This window comes from Carya illinoinensis, chromosome 12 (assembly GCF_018687715.1).
Source record: "Carya illinoinensis cultivar Pawnee chromosome 12, C.illinoinensisPawnee_v1, whole genome shotgun sequence".
Taxonomy (NCBI): Eukaryota; Viridiplantae; Streptophyta; class Magnoliopsida; order Fagales; family Juglandaceae; genus Carya; species Carya illinoinensis.
In genome coordinates this window covers 29613630-29639404 of record NC_056763.1, presented here as the reverse complement: position 1 = coordinate 29639404, position 25775 = coordinate 29613630, and the positions used below count along the sequence as shown (strand labels likewise).

The window sequence follows — 25775 nt, the reverse complement described above, 5'->3', positions numbered from 1 at the left end:
CCAAGAGGAGGAACGTACCGTGTAGGCCATTTGGGCAGCCATGAAGGCTCAAGATCAAAGGAACTAATAACGTTTCGAAGGGATAGAACGCATGTTGCAAGAAATTCAAGCAGTTGTCACAAGAGTTCATGTTGGTGGCAATAGGAACCAGGATATCGAGAACCGACCAAGAGGAGGTCGTGACGTCGTGCGTTGACAAAGGGATCAAACACTAAATGATTCCTCTAGTGATGAAGAAGTGGAGGGGCTCATTTGTGGGAACCATGAGGCTAGGAGAGCTCCGGACAACAACAACAATTTCAGAATCAAAATTGATTTGCCTTGTTTCAATGGGCACCTTCACGTTGAGAGTTTTCTCGACTGGTTGCTTGAGGTAGATTTTTTTTTTTATTATATGCAAATTCCTGAAGCACAACAGGTGAAGTTACTTGCCTATAAACTACATGGTGGTGCTTCGACTTGGTGGGAACAAATGCAAAATAACCGAAGGAGGTAAGGCAAACAACCAGTGCACGTATAGTCCAAGATGAAGCGTCTAATAAGGGCAAGGTTTCTTCCTTTGGACTATGAGCAGATCCTTTATCAGCAATACCAAAATTGCAAACAGGGAGCTAGGACAGTCAATGAGTACACGGAAGATTTTTATCGACTCAATGCTCGCAATAATCTGTCATAAATGGAAGGACAGCAGATTGCAAGATACATGGGAGGCTTGCGCGTTGCTATACAAGACAAAGTGTCTTTGCACACTACGTGGTCTCTCGCAGAAGCCATAAATTTGGCCATGAAGATTGAGATGCAACTGGCCAGACCACCACCTAGGACGCCAAACCAGACACCACAATAGAAGCCTTACATCTCGCCACAGCAGTCCATGGACACCCAACCACCACCACAGGGCAAATTTCATAGAGGAGAGAGCAGTAATCAACAATCAAAGGCCCTTGTGCATAAGGAAGGAGGAAGTAATAACCCGTATACTCGCCCAATGACTGGAAAATGCTTCAGGTGCAACCAATCGGGGCATAAATCCAATGAATGTCGCACACGCCGTTCAGTCCACGTGATTGAAGAGGGGGACGACGAACCAAGAGAACTTGATAGTAGTGAAGAGGGCAAGGTAGATGAATTTTTGGAAGGCAATGAAGGAGAGCCTATCAACTATGTAATACAACTGCTTCTCTTTGCTCCAAAAGTGGAAGAAAAAAGTCAACAATACTCCATTTTTAAGACACGATGTACCATCAAAAACAAGGTTTGTAACGTTATCATCAACAGTGAAAGTTGTGGAAATATAGTCTCTAAAGCCCTCGTCAATTCGCTGGAATTGAAGACTGAAAAGCACCCATGTCCCTACAAAATTAGTTGGATCCGAAGAGGGACAGAAACTCGAATTAGTAGTATTTGCCGTGTTGTTTTTTCTATTGGAAAGTATTATTAAGACGAGGCTTTATGTGACGTGGTGGAAATGGATGCTTGTCATATCCTTCTTGGGAGGCCATGACAATTTGATGTGGACGCTACCTACAAAGGGAGGGACAACTTGTATTCTTTTTGGTGGCAAGACAAGAAGATCATTTCAATGCCTACCGAAGACAAAGCCACTAGCTCCCAACGAGTTGAGGAAAAAAATAATCTACTTACTATATGTGAGAGTCAGTTTTTGGAGGAGGCAAAAGAGACGGGGGAAATTTGGACTATAGTGGTGAAAAGGGAAGAAGTGAGTGACCATCCTGATACACCCCCTCAAATCCAATATCTTTTGATAGAATTTTCTGACCTCATGCCATCCGAGTTGCCCAACGAGCTGCCCCCACGCGAGATATACAGCGCCATATTGACTTGATCCCAGGAACGAGCTTGCCAAATTTGCCACATTACAAAATGAGTACCAGTGAGCATGAAATCCTACAAAAGCAAGTTGAAGACCTCCTTCACAAAGGGCTAATAAGAGAAAGCATGAGTCCGTATGTTGTGCTGGCATTGATCACTCCGAAGAAAGATGGGAGTTGGTGGATGTGCGTGGACAGCCGCGCCATTAACAAAATCACGGTAAAATACCGATTCTCCATACTGAGATTAACTAATTTATTGGATATGCTTGCAGGGTCCAATATTTTCTCTAAAATTGACTCACGGAGTGGGTACCATCAAATATGAATTCGGCCAGGGGATGAGTGGGAAACGGCCTTCAAAGCCATAGAGGGCTTGTATGAATGGCTAGTCATGCCATTTGGCCTCTTGAACGCGCATGAAAGTGCGCCGAGCACTTTTATGCGCATTATGCACCAAGTCCTCAAGCCGTTCATTGGGAAGTTTGTGGTGGTTTACTTCGATGACATCCTCATCTATAGCTGCAGCGAGAGTGAACACTTGGGACATCTCAGGGAAGTTTTATCCACACTTTCTCTCAACAAGTTATTTATTAACTTGAAAAAGTGTATCTTTCTAAGCAACAAGCTATTATTCCTTGGATTCGTGGTGAGCTTCAAAGGAATCCACATGGATGAAGAGAAGGTACATGCAATTCGGGGCTAGCCGACCCCCACTACAGTGATCCAAGTCCATAGCTTTCATGCCTTAGCCACTTTCTACTGCATTCATAAGGAACTTTAGCTCTTTGGTTGCTCCCATTACAAAATGCATGAAGAATGGGCGTTTCTTTTGGGGGGTGAGCAAGAAGAAAGCTTTAACAACATCAAGGAAAAACTGTCCACAGCACCTATGCTTGCCCTTCATAACTTTAACAAGTTATTTGAAATTGAGTGCGATGCTTCTGTAATTGGCATTGGCGCAGTCTTATCTCAAGAAGGGCGTCCAGTGGAATTTTTTAGTGAAAAATTAAATGAAGCTAGGCGCAAGTGGACAACTTACGAGCTTGGGTTTTATGCTGTGATTAGATCTCTCAAGCAGCACTATTTTATTTAGCGAGAATTTGTCCTATACAGTGACCACCACGATTTGAAGTTCATCAATACACAAAATAGTTTGAATCAGATGCATGCCAGGTGGATTAGCTTCATGCAAAAATTCACAATGGTCCTCAAGCACAAGTTAGGGCAACAAAACAGAGTGGCCGACACCCTTAGCAAGCAAGCATTTATGCTGATGACCATGAGAACCAAGATAACGAGATTTGAGCAACTAAAAGAAACATATGAAGATGATGAGGATTTTGCCGAAGCCTGGAAGCAGTGCACATTGGGGCAACCGAAATTAGACTTTCACATACAGGAGGGGTACCTCTTTCGTGGAAACCAACTTTGCATCACCAAGACATCCTTACGTGAGCACGTTATACGTGAATTGCATGGGGGAGGAATGGGGGGCCATGTGGGATGTGACAAGACAATTTCTCTAGTAGCTGACCGTTATTACTGGCCTCAACTAAAAAGGGATGTAGGAAGATTTGTACAGCGATGCCTTATTTGTCACGTGAAGAAAGGCAAAACTCAGAACACGGGATTGTACACGCCTCTACCTATCCCTCAGAATATTTAGGAGGACTTGAGCATGGATTTCATGCTTGGACTGCCGTAAACTCAATGTGGTGCCGACTCCATTTTTGTGGTGGTGGATCGGTTCTCAAAGATGGTTAATTTCATCCCTAGCAAAAAAACTTCAGATGCCTTTAGTGCAGCCAATCTTTTTTTTAAAGAACTTGTCTGCTTGCATGGTGTTCCAAAGTCCATCACCTCTGATCGGGACACAAAATTTTTCAGTCATTTTTGGATCACCTTATGGAGGAAATTTGGGATTACTCTCAAGTATAGCAGCACGTGTCACCCACAAACTGATGGCCAAACCGAGGTGACCAATAGAACATTTGAAAATATGCTGCGATGCATGTCTGGTGATAAGCCAAGACAATGGGATGTGAGTCTTCCACAAGTTGAGTATGCCTTTAACAACATGTAGAACAGATTAACCGGCAAGAGCCCCTTTGAGGTAGTTTATACTACGCCCCCAAAATATGTTTTTGACTTGTTCCCCTCACAAGACTTCCTGGGATGAGCCTAGCAGCTAAGAACTTAGTAGAGAGGGTCCAAGGAGTTCGAGCAGAAGTGCAAAGCAACTTGGAAAGGGTCAACATGAAGTACAAGCAAGCTGCTGATTAACATAGGCGAGCTAAGGTGTTTCAAAAAGGGGATTTGGTGATGGTCCACTTAAGGAAGGGGCGTTTCCCAACTTGTACGTATGGCAAGTTGCAAGACAGGAAATACGGACCTTGTCACATTTTAAAGAAGATTAGCGACAATTCTTATGTGGTTGATCTCCCTGAGAACATGTCCATCTCTCTCACATTCAATGTTGTTGACTTATTTGAGTATCATCCACCTGATGAGCAGTCTACTAAAGAGCCAAACTTTGAGGCAAGTTTGATTTTAAGTGGGGGGAATTGATGCAGGACATAAGCGGCATTAAGTTGGTAACAACATGACACGATCCTTGATTATACAATTCTTGGCACCAATAAGAAAACTTCAACAACGCTTATCAAGCTGCAAGCGCAACACCAAATTCGGTTTCCAAGTTTATATTACAATTGTTTTCTTTTTAACGTTTTCCATTTCAGTCATTTGATTCCCTTAATAAGTCTCTTATATATTTGATGGCAATGGGATGGAAAGGATATAGAGAATTATTGAAAGAAAACCAGTTTTATGCTGCAACTTGTATCGATTTGGAAGACACAGCTTTTCCTTCTTACTTTCTTTGCTCTGTTTTGGCAATTGTTATTCTTTTCAACGTTTTCGGTATGTCACAATTTTTTTAAATTCTTATATAAAATATAATAAATAATTTTAATTTTTCTTAATTTTTTTAAATTTTTAAATAATAATAATATTAAAATATCTTAAAATTTAAAATTCTCATCTCCCTACCAAATAGAATCTTAATATTCACTGTTCAGTAGCTTGAGTTTCCACACGCACGTCGGAGAATATATAGTCTAATGTGAAATGATTAAAGAGCCTCTGAACCTCTCCATATTTTCTGCACACTAATAAAGGCCCGATAAGACTATGCACGGTGCACCCAACGGACCTGGCAACCTGAAACAATTCAAACACTTGATTAGAGGATCATGATTCCTTCCTTATCCCCAACATCTGCGTGGGCCTCCAAAACTAAAACCAGTCTGATTCTTGGACCATTCGGTTTGTTTAAAGTCCTATCCATGTCTGTCTGTCGCGCACATAGAGAGAGAGTGGGTGTATGTTTGAACATAAAGCTTTGAAACGTATCTTCAAAGATGGATGTACACATTTTTATTTATTTATTATATTTATTGGTTTTTCCCGCCCACTTTCAACTTGTTCAAAATTACCATTCTGTCTCTCTCATACGTGTGCATAAGACTGGTTTAGATATCTAAATTTAAATTATTTCATCTTATTTAATATATTTTTTTATAAATTTTTATATAAAATATAATAAAGAATTTAATTTTTTAAAATATTAAAATAAAATTAACATTAAAAAATTATATTATAACAATATTATTTTATCTCATCTTACTTCATCTCATTTAAATTATATAACCAAATGAACCTAATGATTGAAACTTGGAAAGAGTAATATAGACAGACACCCACCCATTGCATATGATTGATTTGCTTTTGTTACCCAAACAGTCTGCTTGGTGTTTGGCTCTTCTGAAACTCAACAATCATAACCATAATAATGCTTACCAACTTTAAGGTAATGCTATAACTGTCCATAATTCTTATTATTTTCTCAAATCTTTAAATTTAGTGGGGAAATATATTATTTACACACTTCAACTAATACCCAATTTACTAATAAAATATCTAAATAATTACATTTGAAGGTGATTAATGAACTTAATTAAGAGTACTATTATAATAAGACATCTATATCACACACTACTTACATGACATAATTTAATTTAGAATATAAATTTTAAGATTTTAAAATTTATAAATAAAATCTTATAATTTAAGTGATGTAAATTATGTGCACACACGAATTTAAAAATAAAATAATTAATTAAAAGTAAAAAAAAAAAAAAAAGAAGGTATTCCATGTGCACTTACATTAGTGGGTCAAAACTAACAATGAGCAGTGCACTTGTTTTTGGGGTGTGGGTTTCATTATCGTTGTTTTCCTCTAAATTCACAAATTAAGGATGAGATAAATCTAAATTATAAGGGCTTCTTTTATTTATTTATTTTGTCTGGAGAAATTAAAAAAATCTATGAGATGGGATTAAGATGTAAAATAAGTCACGATTTTTGTTTTTGTTTTTGTTTTTTTTTTTTGTTTTTTAGTGTGCGAAGCTCTTGAAGTATTAATTAATGGGGCCACCAAATCTGTGAATTACTTAGTATGTGGAGATGATGGGTTTGTCAATGACTCTCACGAAGCTTGTAAGTTGTAACCCAGTACTTAATTAGAGATAATATTTATAATCGTAATTGTGTAAATATTGTATAATTTTTTTAGAAAAATTAAATTAATATGAGATTTATATAGAAAAAAATTAAATTTTAATTATAGACTCTACTTTTTTTTTTAAATAATTACGTAATATTTATATATTTTACAACTATATATAATATTACTCATAATCAGCACTATTTCATATAGTAAAAATGCACATCTCAGCAAAATAATGTTCTTTAATTAACTATTCAAATTCATAAGACTTTTTCGATACAAGCATTTAATTATGCTCAGATGTGGACCGTTAAATAAAAATTAGCTTCATAATGAAAGGATTATTCAACGGTTTGCAATGAAAGTCATAAGTGTCTTTAAGACGTGTCATTTGGATGTCGAGTTGATATGAGTTAAATTTTTTATAAATATTAATAAGTTAAAATAGTATAATAAGTTTTGTGAAATCCACGTTCAAATGTATTTAAATGTTAAGATCAATTTAAATATATTTATAAGAAGTTAAAAAAGATTACGAGTCTCACGTATAAAGAGATATTAAATTAAAAAAAATTATGAGTCTTACGTGTAAATAGATTTTGAGTTAAAATAAATTTAATAATTTAAAAATTAAGTATTTATATATTAGACTCAACTTAAAATTAAATTAAACTAAATTAATTAAAGTCTGAGATTTAATTTTATGCAAACATTGTATAAAGTATCACTAATAACAAGTTAAAACAACTAAGTAGGCCAGAAAGTGCCAATCACGGTGCCCTAAAAAATGTACTTTTATTCTTATGCGGGAGGAATGGCCCATAATATTTTCACTGTATGATTTGGAACCATTCGCTTTTGGCTGCTTTGACTACAAAGCAGATCTTTTTGTCTTCCTTCTATGTTTTTCACTTATTAATTTACAAAAAATGGTAAAAAGGTTAATAATTCATGCTTTTCACATTTTTAGGTACATTATAACTAATTTAGTTTTATATATTGGTAATAAAATTACTATTCATCTTAAAAACTACGATCAGTAATATCATTAATTAGGAGAGTTTTTTGTATTACGAAAATTATCAAAATCTTCAAAAAAAAATTATACTCATTATTTTTACGCCGCACATTTATTTTTATTTTTTTCTTAAGAAATGTGTAATATAAAAACGATAGGTTGAAAAACTTTACAATTTTTATAAACTTCAAAACAAAATTATATTAAAATATTTATATTATTTTATATTTTTTTATTCAATTTTTTCTCTATTATTTATCAAAATTAAATAAAATATTTTCACTCAAATTATTTTAATACTATTCACAAAATACCAAAATAATCCAAACATATCCTTAATATAATTACTGCATATATATCGAGATTCGACTGTTTTTTTTGTTTTTTAAAGGTTAAGTTTTGACTGGAGTGAATCACGTTCATAAAACAGTAACAGCTAGTGTTAAGTCCTGTGAATTGAAGGCAGTGGTGCAGTAAATTGGGCACCGATGCTCTTTTCAATGGCGCCTCACCTCCACTAGTTTTACCTGATTTTGTTCATTATTGTCTTTTTTCTTAAAGGCAAAAACACAAAAAGAATATAAAAAAAAATAAAAAATAAAAAAACCCTTGTTTTTTTATTTTTTATTTTTTTTTATATTCAGAAATATGGGGAGAGAGATTGAATTATGCTAAAGCTCTAATTTTGATATCTCTAACTTGCAATTATGGTTTTTCGTTTCAATAATATCAAAAGAGAAAACATGAACCCAGAATCCACTCAATGGATCTAATCAAAGATTAGTTTGCCATTTTCGACCATGGATGCATTGGATGGGGCTTTGGCACTTTACCTGACTAACATCTGATTGAACCTGCTACTTATTTTAACATCTAAAATTCAATTTAGCAGGTCCATTCAGCCTGAGGACTGTCTTTTTTCAACTCTTTTACTGTCTGTCTTTATCGGTAATGAGCATTTATTGGTGTCTCTGAACAAGGTTTTGTTGGTTGGTTGTCATGTCCGCCAAGAGCCAAAGATTCTCCATTTCTTGAATGGAAGCTGCTACGTTCACAGAGAAAGTAGCATAGTTTCTGGTTTGAGCCCATTTGTCCCACTTCCTTCCACCTTCGTGTGGTCTCATGGTCATGGACATCCATATTTGACAATAGTTCTTAAGTTCCTAATGGATTGTTGGCTTCCAGAATGCATTCCGCAAAACGGCATGGTACTTGAGAGTTTCGGAACTTTCTTTCTGGGTGTTGCATGAAGATTTGGTTTGGTTTCTTCTCAGGTACTATTCTTTTGTTTTTGAGCTATTCGGTAAGTGGAATTAGTTTCGGGAAAATGGGAATGAAATCGCAACCAAGTGGGGTGTTGTGCTCAAAGTAGAAAGTTATTGTAGAGAAAGCATTGTTTCTGGCTTCTTCTTCTCGTCTTTTGTTCAGCCTTCCATGGTGGAAAATAGCAATTGAAAGCAATGTGCTTATGAGAATGAAGGGTGGAAAAGAATTTCAGCACTGTGAATCTTTGTAGCCTAAATACTTAGAGAGAGAGAGAGAGAGAGAGAGAGAGAGAGAGAGAGAGAAGGAAAATATGCCTACAGTGTGGTTCTCTCTAAAAAGGTCTTTACACTGCAAATCAGAGCCATCAGATGTTCATGATCCAAAGACGAGGAAGCAACTGAGCACAATCTTGACAAGAAAAGCAGGAAGGTCTGGGTGTTCAAGGTCAATAGCAAATCTCAAAGATGTTATCCATGGAAGTAGGAGACATTTGGAGAAGCCACCAGATTGCAGTCCAAGATCTATTGGGAGCAGTGAATTCCTCAACCCAATAACCCATGAAGTGATACTGAGTAACTCCAGGTGTGAGCTCAAAATCACTGGTTTTGGTGGTTTCCAAGAAGGGGTTAGTGGTGGCGGTGGTGAAAGCGGTGGTCTTGGTGGTTATAACGGTACCGGTGGTTCAATGTTTGTAGGCACTTTGAGGCCGGGGACACCTGGACCTGGGGGCAACCCTACAATGCACTATTTTAATTCTTCTGTTAGGACCCCATCAACTCCTCCAAGGAAGTCTCAATTTGTTGTATCAGATAGAGAAGGGTATGGATTAGGGGGTTCTGCTGTTTTTGGTGGTGGTGGAGTTCATTCAAGCAATAGGGTCTCTCTAGAGACAGAGTCTAATGGGTCTTCTACAGTGATTTGCCATAAATGTGGAGAGCAGTTCAGCAAATGGGAAGCTGCTGAAGCTCATCATCTCTCCAAGCATGCTGGTAAGAAAACCTTTTAGATTTTTCTCTTGAGGGTAATTTTATTCCTAGTCTTGATTGTAGTTTTTCGTTGCCTTTATATCTGTAGTTTTTAAAAGCTAGAGGAGTTTCTTCCTCAGTTTGTTTTGGCCCCATGTCTCTTATCCTCTTATGATCTTATCCTCATATCACATATATCCTTACCACAAACCCTTTTTCTCTCCGCAGACAAAAAGGAATCGGAAACAAATTTAAGATACTCTCTTTTTTAGCTTTATGTCCAGCAACTGTTTGCCTTGCTTTGATGGCCTTCGGATTATCTCACCAATTAAAGTAGTTTTCTCAAGATTTTGGAATAGCTTAGTCATTCTTCTGTTCACTATATTTTTCTGCTTCACAGTTACAGAACTTGTGGAAGGCGACTCATCTAGGAAAATTGTTGAAATTATATGCCGGACAAGCTGGTTGAAGTCTGAGAACCAGCTTGGCCGGATTGAGAGGGTTTTGAAAGTTCATAATATGCAAAGAACTCTTGCTCGATTTGAAGAATATAGGGAGATGGTGAAGGTCAAAGCCAGCAAACTCCCCAAGAAACACCCTCGGTGCCTCGCGGATGGAAACGAACTTTTGAGGTTCTATGGCACAACCGTGTCATGTTCTCTTGGTCTAAATGGTGCCTCCAGCCTCTGTGCAACAGAAAAATGCAGTGTATGCAGAATTATAAAAAACGGATTCTCTGCCAAGAAGGAGCTTAAGGGTGGAATAGGAGTTTTCACAACTTCAACTAGTGGAAGAGCTTTTGAATCTATAGAAATTCTGGAGGAAGACCCAGCTGTTAGGAAAGCCTTAATAGTCTGCAGAGTAGTTGCTGGAAGGGTTCACAGGCCTCTGGAGAATATACAAGAAATGGCTGGCCAAACAGGATTTGATTCATTGGCTGGTAGAGTGGGTCTTTATTCCAATATTGAGGAACTTTATTTACTCAATCCTAGAGCCCTCCTTCCATGCTTTGTGGTAATCTGCAAACCCTGAAGAAAGATTGAAAGTTATATCACATTGTCATTTTCAAGTTATGTGAATCCGTTTTGGTTTTCCAATTTAATTTCTTCTGAAGGTTTCTTCCTTTCTTTGCTGCGGAAGATCTTTCCTTCAAGCCTCTTAGACACTTACCAATATATTAATTAATATATTAAAGATTTGTACTTCTATAGTTCTCTGGGTTAATTGTATCAGCCTCTTGCCATGTTTGCAACCTTCCTCTTCATTCAGTGCTTGTTGTAAATGCAGATTTTTTTTTTATAGAATTATGAATATTCTTGATCTCATTCGAAGTTATATATTGCACAAAGGTGTTTTGCAGCTACCAGTACGTGTTGAATAGTGGGTTAGCATTGGATTTTTGTTGACTAAAGTCGAATAACATCATCATTTGAATAGGTACTGAAAAATAGAGAACGGAGAAAATGAATGAAAGATGCCTTCATGGAGAATGATCTGAAATCATTAATGATTCTGAAATCTATAGAATCAGGTTGTATTGAATGAGCTTCCAAACTCGGGGGAAGGGAAGCTGAAATAGGCTGTAATGGCGATTAAATCTACATGGGCGGTAGCAGTCACCCACGAGAGTGTCTGTTTCTGGCTTAGTGCCAGCTAGCATATGTGGTGAGAAAATGGCATGTGGGCCTTGTCGTGGGGTTTCATGCCTCAAACAAAGGTTACTCCAAATGCCGAGGACAAAAATAAAGGATATGTGTTATATGCTAACTGTCCTCGCATTTTTTTATTGTCCCTTTCTGTTCCCATCGCTGTTTGATTTTGCTCTGTGAATATTCTGTTACCCTTTCAATTGTTAGGCTCGCTTTCCTCGGTCTTATGGATCCTCTTTGTGTAGGACAGCTAAAATCCAAGATAAGGCCAGGGACCCCGACCCATCTCTCTCTCTCTCTCTCTCTCTCTCTCTATATATATATATATCTTTTTTTTTTTTTTTTTCTAATCAATATATATATATATCTCTCTTGTTGTTCATTTTGTAGTGGCCTTTGTATGGACATCTGCCTGCCAATAGATTTGTCATTTCATTTCATTGCTGGAACATCTGTACGGCATTTAAAGCTCTGTGGCACATGCACCTCATAAATGTAGAACACTAACCCACCCTCCTTATAACACCGAACACTTTGTATATAATTCTGAATCGAGGAAATTTAATTGGTAATTCTTTTATCATTTTCAGTCTTCAATGTCTTCGTTGGGGGTAGCTTGGCAGCAGATGAACACACACGACTCCTTGATTTAGACACTGCATCAGTGCCACAATTGCTCTGTGTGTGTGTAGGATTTTATCTATCTTAAAAATGATTCAAAGCACGAGCTCTTTGAAATAGCTTTTTAGCTAAATTTTTGCAAAGAGTCGCATACCCCACCGCATTTGAAAGTGTAAAATTACAACTTATCTCAAAAGTTTTAACTAATAAAAAGAAATAAATTTTTATTATTTATTTTATATCTTAATACTCACTCTCACATGTGTGCCAGACTCTACCTCAATGAATGACCCAACACATGAAATATTTAATTAAAAAGAATAGAGTGTAGAGTCAGAGTTCAAACTTATGACCTCTGCTTTGATATTATATAAAATTACTATTTGTCTTAAAAGTAAGCTGATAGAAAGAAGTAAATTTTTATTATTTATTTTATATCTTAACATAATGTTACACCAATTTGCATTGAAAGATTCAGTTTACCGACGTAGCATCCTCCATTACTTTGCAGGAGGTAAAATACCGTACTCCAGACAATAAGTGATTGTCTCATGTATTATGTTTTGTACGCCATATTTGAAATTGAAACCCAGATCTCTTAGCTTCATGGAAGAAATTTCAGGAGGGACTTGGTTGTCTTCTTTGTCTACAGACCTGCACATGAAGGACATCAGAGGAAATAACAAAGTTTAAAAAATTATCTTTAAACACAGAAACTACCTAATATTAGAGCACGGGTATTCCTCAGCTAGATGCTGAACCAACTTGGACATTTGACAATTTTGGGCACAGCATATGTATCGGCCTTCTGCTGTAGCATGCTCCATAAGGAATATGTGGGCACTGCATATATCTTCGATGTGAACTAAAGCAATTGACCCCATTCTTGCGTTCACAGCAGATAATATCCCAAAGGTCTCAGGTTCTCCTGTATAGATGATCATTTGAACATGCCCGAAAATTTTAGTACTTAGATCTTATATGGATAAACCGGAATACGTATTGTTTACATGCCGAAAAACCAATCGTAGACATGTATTTTACTGTAAATTAAGTAAACAAGTTCTTTTGTAATAGACTTGCAAATACCAACACTTACAATAAGGTACATGTCATGAAATTAGGTTTTCTTGGTACGTTTAACTGATGGATTCTATCCAGAGCAAAACAAGAAAAACAATACAGGCATAGAAGAGGAGAACCAAGAACCAAATGAAAATGTGGTGATGTCGTTTTTTTCCCCTAATGTAATGTTGAAAATTTGGACCGCCCAAATTTATCCCCCTTAGGATCTACCATTTGCATGAATAACAAGAAAAATAGAGAAATAATAACAACACAAGAAATTTACATGAAAACTCCAAAACATGAGAAAAACCACCAGACCCAGAGAAGAAAATTTACTATGTGAAAAATTGTTACAATCACACAATTTTTCTCCTTACCACACCCACAAAACTACCCCACTAGTAAAATTTTAACTTTACACCTCTTCCCCTTTTATAAAAAGGTTAATAGAGGGATTTAATTAAAGTCAAAAGTTAATAGATAAGCTTTCAACTGGTGCACTTAAACTAAAAGGTTAAGCCTCTTATTTATAACCTTAAAAACTTGCCCCTTTATTATTTCCCACCGGTGTGGGACTAAACAAAGGAGCACAGTTTGTCAACAATCTCCACCTTGCGACTTTGACTGGTCCCACAACCAAGCTCCATTTCAATGAAGATCTTCATAACTTCCGCTATCATGCTTCACTATAAAAGCATACCCACTCAGAATAAACCAATTCTAAACATTTCATTTCGGCCCATGTCGAAAACAACCTTGGTGAAAATTATGGTGTAACTTTCACGTTTGGCTTTCCTGAAAGTTCATCAGCCATTGACATGAATTTCCACCACACACCCTGCATCAATGCCAAACCAATGCCTGTGTGCAAACTTGTGGACCTGCTAATATTAACATATCCTCTATCATGGCAATTTTGGGAATTAGCGGCATGCCATGAGGATGTATATGTCTCTTTTTAAAGATCAAAATTTTCCATGGAGAGAGACATAACATTAGCATCATTTCCAGTATCTTCATTTACTGACTTGGAGCCACTTGCCGAACCTGATCTAACTCTTGGACAATTTTTCTTGACGTGCCCAGATTGTCCACACTCCCAGCAGACTACTTTCTTCTTCATGGAGTTTTTCATCTTCTCATTTCCAGCTGCTCCAATTACTAAGTTCTCAAGTGGAACATTTCTTCCATTATTTAGTCTTATCTTTTTAGAAAAGATTTTACTGGTAACTTCTGAAAAAATTATTTTCTCATTTTCATGTATCAAGATAGGTTTTATATGCTCATAAGAAGGTGGAAGAGACTAGATGAGTCTCAACGCTTGATCCTCATTATCAATTTTAACTCCAATAACTTCTAACTCAGCAACAATGCCATTGAGAACGCTTAAATGATCTGAAATAGTTGTACCTTCACTTATCCGTAATATATGAAACTGCTCATTCATGTACACACGGTTTGAGATGCCCTTCGTCTGATACAACTTTTCAAGTTTTTCCCAAAGTTCCTTTGTCGTAGATATTCCATGCACATTTGCAAGAATATTTTTGGCCAGACACAGACGTATCGCACTTGTTGTTCTCAAATCCAGATCTTCCAGATCTTCATTGCTCATTTTAGATCTGCTCCTTTCACCAGTCACACTAGTATCAGTGCTGACTTCAAGTGTTGGTCTGCCATTCAATGCCTTGTGTAATCTTGATTGAATCAATACATCCTTAACTTGTACTTGCCACAAGCCAAAATTGATTTTTCTATCAAATTTTTCCACCTCAAATTTGACAAGATTTGAAGGCATACTTCCTGATATTGCTTTGATGAATTTTACTGTAGAAATGAATAGTACATCACTAAATCAGTTCCCAGGAAAGATTGGAGGGTCACAATGGACACACTTAAAATTTTCAATCTCCTATACAGAACCTCCTTAGACTGTACGTATCTACACTACCACACCAAAACTCCACTCCACAAAAAGAACCTAGTGTCTTTGATACCAATTGTTGGAAATTTGGACCGCCCAAATTCACCCCCCTTAGGATCTATCATTTGTAGGAATAATAAGAAAAATAGAGAAATAATAACAACACAAGAAATTTACGTGGAAACTCCAAAACAGGAGAAAAACCACTAGACCTAGAGAAAAAAATTCACTATGTGAAAAATTATTACAATCACACAATTTTTCTCCTCATTACACCCACAAAGCTACCCCACTAATAAAACTTTAACTTTACACATCTTCCCCTTTTACAAAAGGTTAATAGAGAAATTTAACTAAAGTCAAAAGTTACTAAATAAGCTTTCAACTGGCGCACTTAAACTAAGAGGTTAAGCCTCTTATTTATAACCTTAAAAACTTGTCTTTTCATTATTTCCCACCGGTGTGGAACTAAACAAAGGAGCACAATTTGTCAACATGTAATCGGTAATTAGCTTTCTTGTGCAGGCATGATTTGTAGGGCTAGCTTTATGGTCATGAAACACAGAGAGATGATTGCAAATTCACCTGTTATTGGAGACAAGAGAACTCGAATGCTTGAGGGGACATCCAAAGTGAGTGATGGGCCAGCAACTGTACTTGTTATTACTGAGACGAGATCAATATGATTTTCCTTTGCAAATTTAAATGCTGCTTCCTCTGTGAGACGCTTTGTAAGTACATAAATCTGAAACCAAAAACCAGTACATAAGATTAGAGAACAGCTTCATAAACAGCAATACAAGAAGGAGAGGAAGAACTACGTACCCATCCATTTGCTTTTGTATTCCAGACATGATCAATAGGAGTTTGGCAAGACTCATCAACAACAGATCTCCAATTTCCAATACTGTCTTTGGCGGTGATAGTACTAATGGAAGATGTGAAAACAACCCTTTTCACAGATTTGGATTTCAAGCAGGCTTTCAGAAGGTTCAAGGTTCCTTTGATTGCAGGGTCGATGATATTTGATTGAACATAACTGTCTTCAAGTTGGGAAGAAAGAAACCGATTGTTAAAATGCTAGTTTTATCCAACAGAATGGCTTCTGAAAAGTTGTCAATAGCTTGGTAATTAATTAGTTATCATGGGATTACCTATGTCCTCGTTTGCAAGAATGCTGAATTGCATTGGAGCAGCTACATGAAACACACCGTCACAGCCCTTTACAGCCTCATCGAAGCTCCCTTCTTCTTGCAAATCAGCCTGGAACAATCTCAATCGCTCACTTCCAGTCCACATGGATATTAGGGATAGCGACTTTGCTGTGACAATTAAGGTTTCAGTTCAGCCTATATATATTAACAATATATAATTCCAAGAAGATGAAATATGGATAATATTTCATTCACATCATAAAAAATATTGGACGTGACAAAAGATGACACATTCAAGTTAACTGCCACCATCGCCATGGGCACATTGAGCAGCCTTTTGAACTACTTTACAAGCACGTAAAAGGAATATAGCCCACGGATGCGATGACTCCACAAGCAGAGTCTGGCGCTGGGTTATAGGAAACCCCCAACCTTTTTTTATTTTTTATTTTTAATTTTGGTTTTTTTCCACTTTTATTCAACTTCAACGCAACTGATATTCGTCCTTTCTTCCCTAGAATTCGAAGACCTGACCTGGGTGGTTTCATTTACGCAAGAATATTTGGGCCCGTTTGGCAGTGTTTTCTTGATCAAAACGAAAACATACATAAATCCTCCCTAGTCTCTTCTTAGAATCCATAAGCAATCCAAAACAAAAAAACAAAAGAAAAAGGAAGTCACAGCTGATAAGAGACTTTTGAGTAAGAAATTAAAACTGACGAGGATCTCGTACGGTGGCATGAACTTGGTAGCCTGAATCAAGGAGAGCCTTCACCAGCCAAGACCCAATATAACCAGTTGCACCAGTAACACAGTATGTCGTCGTCGTCGGAGACCCCTGATCTCTTTTTCCTTCCACTGCCATCCCTTCCAAACCCTCCATTTCCTTCAGCTCTCTGAATGTCACATCACGGCTACAGAAACAATTAAAAAAAGGAACCACTCCCCTTGCCAACCTTTCAGTCGTGTCTGTCAGTCCATGAGGGATGAACGTGAAATGAAGTCATAATATATACATATTAATTTATATAAAACGTATTTGACTATTATTTAAGAAACAACCACCCTACTTGGAAATATCTGATGTTAATTTCAATAAGGCCATGTCACCTGAACCGAACCTTGATATAGTGGTGAGTCGCATCATTATTCGAAAGATTGACTAAGCATTAATTATTGAGTTCTTCTGTACAACTTCCTCCTGTAGCTTAACCTGACTTTTTTTTTTGTCTTTTTTCAAATCTGAAAACATGCATTTTTGTCCTTGTTGATTTCAAATTTTCAACCCCACATGCTGTTTCACTTCTTTATTCTTCTCTCCCAAATTCCCTCCGCTGATCTCTTTTTGTCGGCCTGACCATCTACTCACATCGTGTGACTCCATTACTCTTGCACCATGTAAGAAAAGTTTTCTTTTGGATTAACCATTTTTGTACGGCTTCTCCAACTTTATCGTGTTCGCACGGGTTCAATCTTTCGCTGGTATTGTAACTGCCGATACCCACCATTTGTCGTCTTACAAGGATAAGAAATTAAAGAAAAATATTTTTATTTTTTTCTTTTCGTTTCATCTCTCCATTTCTAACATTACTCATATTGTGTGTTTTTGTGTTTATGAATCTACAATTTGATATTTGTTTGATCTGCATTTTGTGGAGTTTTTGAGTTGTTGATGTTGTACGTAATATGTATGCGACTGATTTTTTTGATTGTTGATAATATCTAAAATGAGCGAGATTTATTGACTGGGACTGGTTGGAAGGGGAAAATACAGCGGTTCATAAGCACGGTCTCATTCCAAGATGAATTTAGATTTTTCTGTTATTTTTTTTTCGTGGTTGACAGTTTCCTTGAATAGGTCAAACATATCCTTTTGAATTGTGTGGGTTCTTCAACTCTCATGTCTTGTGTTTCCTTCTCTGCTGAGGAAAATGTGATGTACCCTCTCAGCCTTGCAATGGACCAATAGAAACCTAGTCTCTATTTCTTTATCTGTCATATCCTCTGCCTAAACCCTCGATATATTTTTTTAGCCCATCGCAGTATGTATGTAGGTGTGCCTCCACCATTTAAGCTAGAAATCCAAAACTACAAATTATCTTCAACATTTTTTTTACTGCATATGGACGTGCTTGGCATGTATTATGCTTCTGTCTAAACTTGTGTAAAGTGTTGGTGTTTGATATATGTCCAATGCAGATATAGCTCCTTTGAGTTACTTATTGCTCATATTTACCTGTTTGTGTGGTTCCATCGTCTGAAGAAATCTTTCTTTTAATAGTTGCTGATTTAGTCTTTTAAGTAAATAAAAAGCATGAATTTTTGTGTTGCCAAGGACATGATTATTTTCATTTGTCATTCCCTTGAAATTGCAGATATGATTCAACGCTTAGCAAGGGAGATAAATTATATTGTGTAGCGTAAAATAGAGAGCACCGTATAATTCTATAACCAAAATTCATGGGTGTACTTTTATATTTTGTGAAAGTGAGCAGGTGAGAATGAAAATTCTTTTTTTTTTTTTGATAAAAATTTGTTAGATATGTTTGGTATTAGATTCTTGGAATGTTACTTTGGTTTTTTGTCACAAAATTAAAGACCAATTCAGCATTGATACAAAAGGTATTAGAAATTATAACAATGATCACAAATATGGAATAAAGAAAAATATGTGCTGCTCACCGAATTTGATTGATACATATGAAAGAATAATATGGCTACTCTCCGAATTCGAAGTTTTAATTTTCTATTGTTATATGTCATACGTGCCACTTGGAACTTAGTGCAAATCAGTCATCGTGAATTTGCATAGTTATTAGTGTTATATATTAGTAAATGAGTTTTTTTTTAGCGGATTGTAGCTATAGTTATATACGTAGTTGTTAGTATATGTATTATTGTCATGACTTTTTTCCCTTTGTTGATACATGTATGATGAAGCTTCAACATGCAAAGACACTAGAAGTTCAAAGGCCTGCTTTCCAACGAGAGGATTGATGCTCACTGGATAATGCATATTTTATGGAACTCTGTTACTACAGCTGACAAATTGGAAGTTGAAGAATTTTGAGATGTTTGAATTTGTAGTGTAATCTGTTTGGCATTAGGTTATATCCAAACTTGGTATTTTTCTGTTGTGGTGGTTTGAGAATTATTGTATCCAACCTTGGTATAATTATTTTGATTTTAAGAATAGATGGATGTGAAGGCGTAGGCAAATTGTGGGTTATAGATTAGTTGGAGAATTATTTGCGAGTTGATGAATGTAGTTTTGAATGTTAGAGTTGATGGATGTAATTTTTCTTGTACACGTTTTGGATTACTTAATACAGATTTGATGAAAGTAATTTTTCTTGTAATGTATTGCTTATACTGGGTGCTGAAAGTGAATACATTCTGTTTTACGTCTCCCACCATACCAAGATGATTCAGGTGCTAGAACTCCAATAATTTTCTTTTTATGAGCAATAATCGTAGGTGCTAGATTCCAATACTTGTAAGTTAAAACCAGCCAACAAGTGCCTTGTAATTTTATTTGGTTTAGTGGAGTTGCTAATTCATCTCTCTATCTCGGCAAATTATTAAATAAAATCATAGTTTAAAAAGAAACAAAAAAAACTATATATATATATATATATAGAGAGAGAGAGAGAGAGAGAGAGAGAGAGAGAGAGAGAGTGTGTGTGTGTGTGTTGTATGATGAAAGAAGTCTTCTGCTGCAAAATTGTATTCCTGTAGTGGTGTTACTAATTGGTGGTAAGTTTGGCTTGCCGGTTTGCATTATCTTCTGTATTGCCTCATTTCCAGAAATAAATGTAATTGAATCATCTGTTATTTACACATTTTAGTTCAATAAGAAAATGATCTCAAACCCGATTAAATATAGGAATTTCTTTGTAAATATTTCACTATTTAAATAACCGCCTATCATGTGTAAATAGGTGATGGTGTCTATGGATTTACAATAATAAGTTGCCATAATTCTTTGCATACAACATATAGCACACATGTTACGATCCGAACAATCTCTTTACATTTCAAACATGTAGGAGAAGCCAACATTGGAATTTCAAACAATTTGGCCTCACCTATTATTTTGAATGTTCCTACTTCCTATAGTTTTATCTACAATTTTAAACTACAGTGCAGTAATTGGGACTTGTAATTGTCTCCTTACTAATGCAATGTATATTCCATCCTGGCTGAGTAGCTCCTTGTGGGTGCCGCTTTCAGCTATCTGACCATCTAATATAACAGCAACACTGTCTACACTTTTGACTATTGAAAGTTTGTGTGCTATGACAAGAACAGTCATTCCCCTCATCAGAGAATCCATGGCATCCTATATATATATGGTAGCATGAATTTGTTAAATTGATATGTTTAACAAATTAATGAAATAGAATTTCATGGTAGTCGAAATAAGGAAAATTCTGTATATCTGAGTTTTATATTCTCATTCTTCTTTCATTCACCCCTCCCCCTTTTTCTCATATTCTAGCATGAATAGGAATTAATTGAACCCTCATTCTTAATCATTCTTGCTACATGTTGCTTGTCAGTATATGCTATAGAATCTAACATTTTCAAAATAAGTTGCAACAATTATGAAGTCTCTTATCAAGGGAGGGTGATGAATCAATCTGAAAATTGAAATAATTTCACTGCTTTGTTTGGCAATTTTTTATATTGCCTCAATTAATTGAGCAGTTGTGGATCATGCAGCAGTATCCAACAATATAAAGAATGAAATAAGTTCAAACAAATGGAAAAGAACCAAATGTCAACCAGAAGGTAAGAACAAGGTAAACATAAAGGTTGAAAATTTATCCTTCTGCCTATAACTGGATACTCAAGGCAATAATATATCAGCACCAAAAAAATTGGCATTTCCTGCATAAATCGATAAGAAACCTGAACATCCACAAAAAAGCACCTCCCCTCTTGTTCATAGACCAAACTTATTAATAGGAATGCAATGAAAAGAATATAATCGAAAAATGTAGAGTTTTAAAGTCACAACTCAGAGTTTTAAAGTCCATTTACAAGATACCAAACACATGAACACTCTTGAAAAATGTAGAGATCTTATCATACCAAACTCTTTAAAGCTGGCATTCAATTTAATTTACAAAATTGATAAAATATATCATCACTTCCAAAGCATCCAAACAAAACACCCAAAGATTAGTTTAACTCTTCAGACCAAACAATTACACCGACCTCTAAAATGTGAACTTTTCATCAACTCCTATATCTATTCAACATATACTTTAAGCTCTAAGTTTCAGGTCACCAAGATTTTCTTCATTTCTTGCCTAAACCAACAAAAGGAAGAAGACATCTAGGCCACCTTAAAATTAAATATTTTCCATTCACGAAATGCAAATGACAATGTTATTGATGATGGTGATAATCTAAGCAACCCTCTTTCGATCGTGGCTTAACTTATTAAAAAATTAATATGCTCCATCCTGCAGTAACCAGGATTTTTCTTTGGTTTCTTAGCTACCAAACAACCCATAGGGTGTGTTATAGACTATATATTGATAGACTTTACTAAAGGTAAACCTTTTCCATTTTCCACATCTAAATCACCACGAATCCTATCTCCAACAATACCCACCACCAAATTTTTCCATTTTTTTCAACAACCATAAGAACCTGGAAAAACAAATGAGAAAAGAAGCGATACTCAGCCTATATAGTCACATAAAAGAAAACCCTCTCCAATTGGTATAATTTATTTTGGGAAAAATGCCTAACGTGTGTTACTGTGATGTGAGGAGGCAGATTTGTACGGATTGAGCGTTGGTGTTCGACATCTGGAGTTTGCAATAGGAGCTCAACACACCATATGGAGTTTGAGAGCGAGATTGAGGGTTTCAAGGTTGAGAGAAGTGAAGAAAGGGGCTGGGGTGAGAGGTGAGGAAGAAATCTTCTAGGGTTTCATGGGTGAGAGACGTGAAGGAGGTTGGGTTGAGGGGGAGTTATCTATTGCTGGGGTGCTGGCTGGGGTGGGTGCCTGCGTGCTGGAGATTTGGAAGAAGAGGCAGTCAGCTCATTGTCTTGGTCATGAGAAAAGGGAGAAGTAGGGAGGCGAGTGCGAGAAGTCTGATAGAAGTGGGCGACTAAACCGTGACGTAGGTGAAGAACCGGGTTCACCACGTTAGGAGTGTGGAGTGCGACCCACAAACTGGAGGTTGGGTAGACTTTTTCTTAATAATTATTCTACAGGCATAACTGCTTTTCATTTTGACAGCACGCTTGTTTTACTAAGTTTCATCTAAACCACCTTTTTTTTCGTTCTCTTTTTTTTTTTTTTTTTGGGGGTGTCCTTTTCTTGTAAACGTGTGCCACATGCACGTCACAGATGGGCCACACGATATATCTTTGTTGGGCCGCAAGTTCATATCATACACGCTTTATATGAGTAATGCTACATATAGTCGTGGAATTGCAAACGCCGCACAATCGCTTTGAAAAAGAGTGGAGTCCACGATTACAAAGTTAGTTTTTTTTTTCATGTGAGTCCCATATTAATTCATTTTTTTCAAAGCGACTGCATGCCGCTTACATAACCACGACTACAAATATCATTTCTCCGCTTTATATACATACATATTTATTTTAAAAAAATTTAGTTATAGCATAATTATGTATTAATATATGTATTAATTTAATATGATTAATCAAAAAATAAATTTTATTAAAAATAATATTAATTTAAATTTAAATAAAAATTCATATTGATATGTAAATTAATACGTAACTTTACTTGTATGTAACACAAATCTTTTGCAGTCAATCCATTTAGCGCACACCTTGTGTACCCTCGTTGACGTGGCGGTACAATTTGAAAAAAAAAATGCCCTTGAGTCCATAACAAAATTTGGAGGAAAAAAAAATTGAAAAAGAGAATACGAAGAAGACGACGAACAAACTCTAGCTTTCTCCACCGCTCACGAACCAATTTTCATTTCTCTCTCTTGTCTCCGCACGTCTCTCTCACCACCAACACTGAATCCGGGTTTTGCACTCAAGTCTCTCCAACTTTCGTGCTTCCTGTATTGATGTGAGGAAGATAATATACAGTTACATAAGTTGCTGAGCTGGTCTTTTTGGCATACCAGCATTTACACAATCTTGATTAAATCCAAGTTTCGCCCAGATGAGAATCATATCAGACACACATCTGCTAAAAAATATTCATCAAATTTCAGATCTCCACTATTGTTTGGCTCTAATTGTGCTCGATTCGTTGAATGCAATTTTCAATTGGTAAACAAATGCATTTCCATTCGCACTCCATAAATATGCTAAGCATCCTTAATAATTCTCAATACTAGCAATTCCAACTGGTTTTGTCCGACATTACAGATTAGAGTAACAAAACAGAGCCAATAACACTTGGAAAAACAGAAATTGTAGATCACAAAAACGCTTATAAGCTGTTGAGATCGCCGGCGCCGCCTTCCTTGGGTATTCTCTTCTTAGCTTTCTGCTTCTTCTTCGCTGGAACTTTCTTGTCGGCCGACTTCTTCTCTGCCTTTCCCAGCGCCATTGATAGACTAGAGAGAGTGTAATGTCAAACTTCAAGACGAGAGAGATGCGGCAAGGCTCGGGAAAGAAAGCAAAAGTTTTGAACTTTGATGGATGGGACGTTTAATTAAAGAAAAAATTGAATTGCAAGCAAAATTACATGTATATTAATTTAATATGATTGGTTAAAAAGTAAATTTTATTAAAAATAATATCAATTTAAATTTTAAATATGAATGAATCAATATAAATACACAGATTAGTATACGACTTTACTTATACGTAAAAAAATTTTTAATTAAATCCGTGGCAACCAACTGGTTTCGTGCGCAAGGGGTTCACAAAATCGTTTGGACTTAGCTTTGCAGTTTATTTAATGATGACTAATACATGATCAGTTAATAAATAAATAAATCCAAGGGAATAGAACATGCGGAAAGATAGATAAGAGAAAAAGAATCAATGCAAATTAAGATTTAGACTAATTGAGTAATATTATATATAGTTAAAGAGTATATAAATATTATACAATTGTTATTATTATTATAATATAATTTATATAAATTTTTTTAAAAATAATTATACGATATTTATACACTTATTATTATAATTATTATTTCTCGTATATTAATATTAACAAGCAGGACGCGCCTTAAAACATTGAACGAGTAGGACATTAGCATGCATGGGCGGAACCATGTATTATTGCTTTGGGGAATCTCGGCCCCACAAAGTTTTAAATTTGAATTTTACTTAAAGTAAACTAATTTATAAAAATATACTTTGCCCCCAAAAAACTATTGTTATAATTTTGGCCGGCCTCCACAATTCAATTTATGGGTTTCGCCCCTGGATATGAGAAGGGATATACATGGAGTGCAGAGTGGGCCGTGAGAGGTGCTGGCCCAAGAAGGAGCGCAGCCATGGTTGCCATTTTGAGATCGATGCTGCTTCTAATTTGAACCTATGGCTTTCAACGTGATTTTTGGGCCTCTCTATGACAAACTTTGATTTCAGAAATATTATTCCATGCTTCTCTAGCAATCCGTGTTCCGTGGTCCAATGAAAAGGTCTATATTAAATCCCATCAATCCCACATGATTCTCTAGCAAAGGCTTTTACAAAATCCTCTCCTGTCGTCAAACGAATAAATACATTTCTGGGCCTTCTCATCCACGAAACAATAGGTTGGTGACGCAAGCCCCATGTACTTTTGATAAACGAACGAATAGAATCCAAAGATGGCATTTGATGTAAGAATTTCAACATCAACGGGATTTGGAACAGCAACGCAGATTTATCAATCTCATGCTTAGAAAATATTATGCAAACCTTCCCCTCAAGCATTTTCTGAGGCCAAAAAGACTCTACCACCTATGCGGTGATTCTAAGACCAATATATCTGCGAAGGACCTCTAATGGGAAGCCACAACTGACGTGGCCTAGGTGCCACCGGTGGTTGCCATGCAAACCCCAAACGCACTCAATATGGCAACCCAAAAATCACCAACCAATCTCGCCCAAAAATTGCCAAACCGATCAACTCGAAAATTCTAGAGGGTACTTTTTATGTGCTTTTGCAACATTTACATGTCATAGCACTAATAATTATGCTGAAGTAATGAGTGTATTGCACGGTCTCATATATGTATGTATGATGGGTTTGAGAAATGTTGAGATTGAACTAGATTCTATGCTAGTGATAAAATGGTTACAGTAGAAAATATGTGGCATTTGGTATATGAAGGATTATTGGGAGGATATATAAAGAAGGTTAGTTGGGCTTTGGGTCTCTTTCTCTCATTTTTATAGAGAGACTAATGCAGTGGCAGGTGGTTAGGCTCGAAGAGGTGCAAATGGTTCAAATGATATATGGTACTTGGTTTCATAACTGTTGGTGGGGGGGGGGGGGGGGGTTCCCTATATTCGAAAAAATTGTAAATGATTTTGTTTATGGGGGCTACGTATCTTTATTCTGTTAAAAAAAAGTATGTGTGCTGTTTTTCTTTTTCTTTTTTTTTTTTTTTGGTGTTGATGTTTGAGATGATTTTATTATCTATTTGTAAATTCCTCGTGTCTTGATTGTTATCACGGTTTTTCTCCCCCATAAGTGAGGATTTTTTTTTTAATAAAATTAGGAATGAGTCACTCATAGACACGTGA

The 25775-nt window shown here is 36.2% G+C and overlaps 2 protein-coding genes across 4 annotated transcripts; one reads left to right on the top strand and one right to left on the bottom strand.

The window, feature by feature from the left end:
• Positions 1 to 8213: 8213 nt before the first annotated feature.
• LOC122288901 lies at positions 8214 to 10906 on the top strand. Its single transcript, XM_043095721.1, has 2 exons — positions 8214 to 9678; positions 10055 to 10906. Exons 1-2 carry the CDS (start codon positions 9000 to 9002, stop codon positions 10684 to 10686), a joined length of 1311 nt encoding a protein of 436 aa, XP_042951655.1. The 5' UTR covers positions 8214 to 8999; the 3' UTR covers positions 10687 to 10906.
• Positions 10907 to 12324: 1418 nt separating this feature from the next.
• On the bottom strand, positions 12325 to 17065 carry LOC122290160 (putative anthocyanidin reductase). 3 transcript variants are annotated; one of them, XM_043097725.1, is made up of 6 exons: positions 16791 to 17065; positions 16071 to 16238; positions 15742 to 15959; positions 15502 to 15661; positions 12645 to 12852; positions 12325 to 12578 (listed from the first exon to the last, which is right to left on the bottom strand). In XM_043097725.1, the coding sequence occupies exons 1-6, from the start codon at positions 16951 to 16953 to the stop codon at positions 12425 to 12427; spliced, it is 1071 nt and encodes a 356-aa protein (XP_042953659.1). In that variant the 5' UTR covers positions 16954 to 17065; the 3' UTR covers positions 12325 to 12424. The 3 variants fall into 3 exon arrangements, with proteins under 3 accessions (XP_042953659.1, XP_042953660.1, XP_042953661.1); XM_043097726.1 differs by having other exon boundaries at positions 12325 to 12570; XM_043097727.1 differs by having other exon boundaries at positions 16804 to 16946.
• Positions 17066 to 25775: the final 8710 nt, after the last annotated feature.

Excerpts from the sequence above, each read along its gene's own strand:
- LOC122290160 (XM_043097725.1), bottom strand. The coding sequence starts at position 16,953 with ATGGAGGGTTTGGAAGGGATGGCAGTGGAAGGAAAAAGAGATCAGGGG. Across the intron at positions 15,960-16,070 it reads TCTTGCAAACGAGGACATAG|ACAGTTATGTTCAATCAAAT; the intron begins GTAATCCCATGA and ends CCCAACTTGAAG. Across the intron at positions 15,662-15,741 it reads ATACAAAAGCAAATGGATGG|ATTTATGTACTTACAAAGCG; the intron begins GTACGTAGTTCT and ends TTTTGGTTTCAG.
- LOC122288901 (XM_043095721.1), top strand. The coding sequence starts at position 9,000 with ATGCCTACAGTGTGGTTCTCTCTAAAAAGGTCTTTACACTGCAAATCA. Across the intron at positions 9,679-10,054 it reads TCATCTCTCCAAGCATGCTG|TTACAGAACTTGTGGAAGGC; the intron begins GTAAGAAAACCT and ends TCTGCTTCACAG.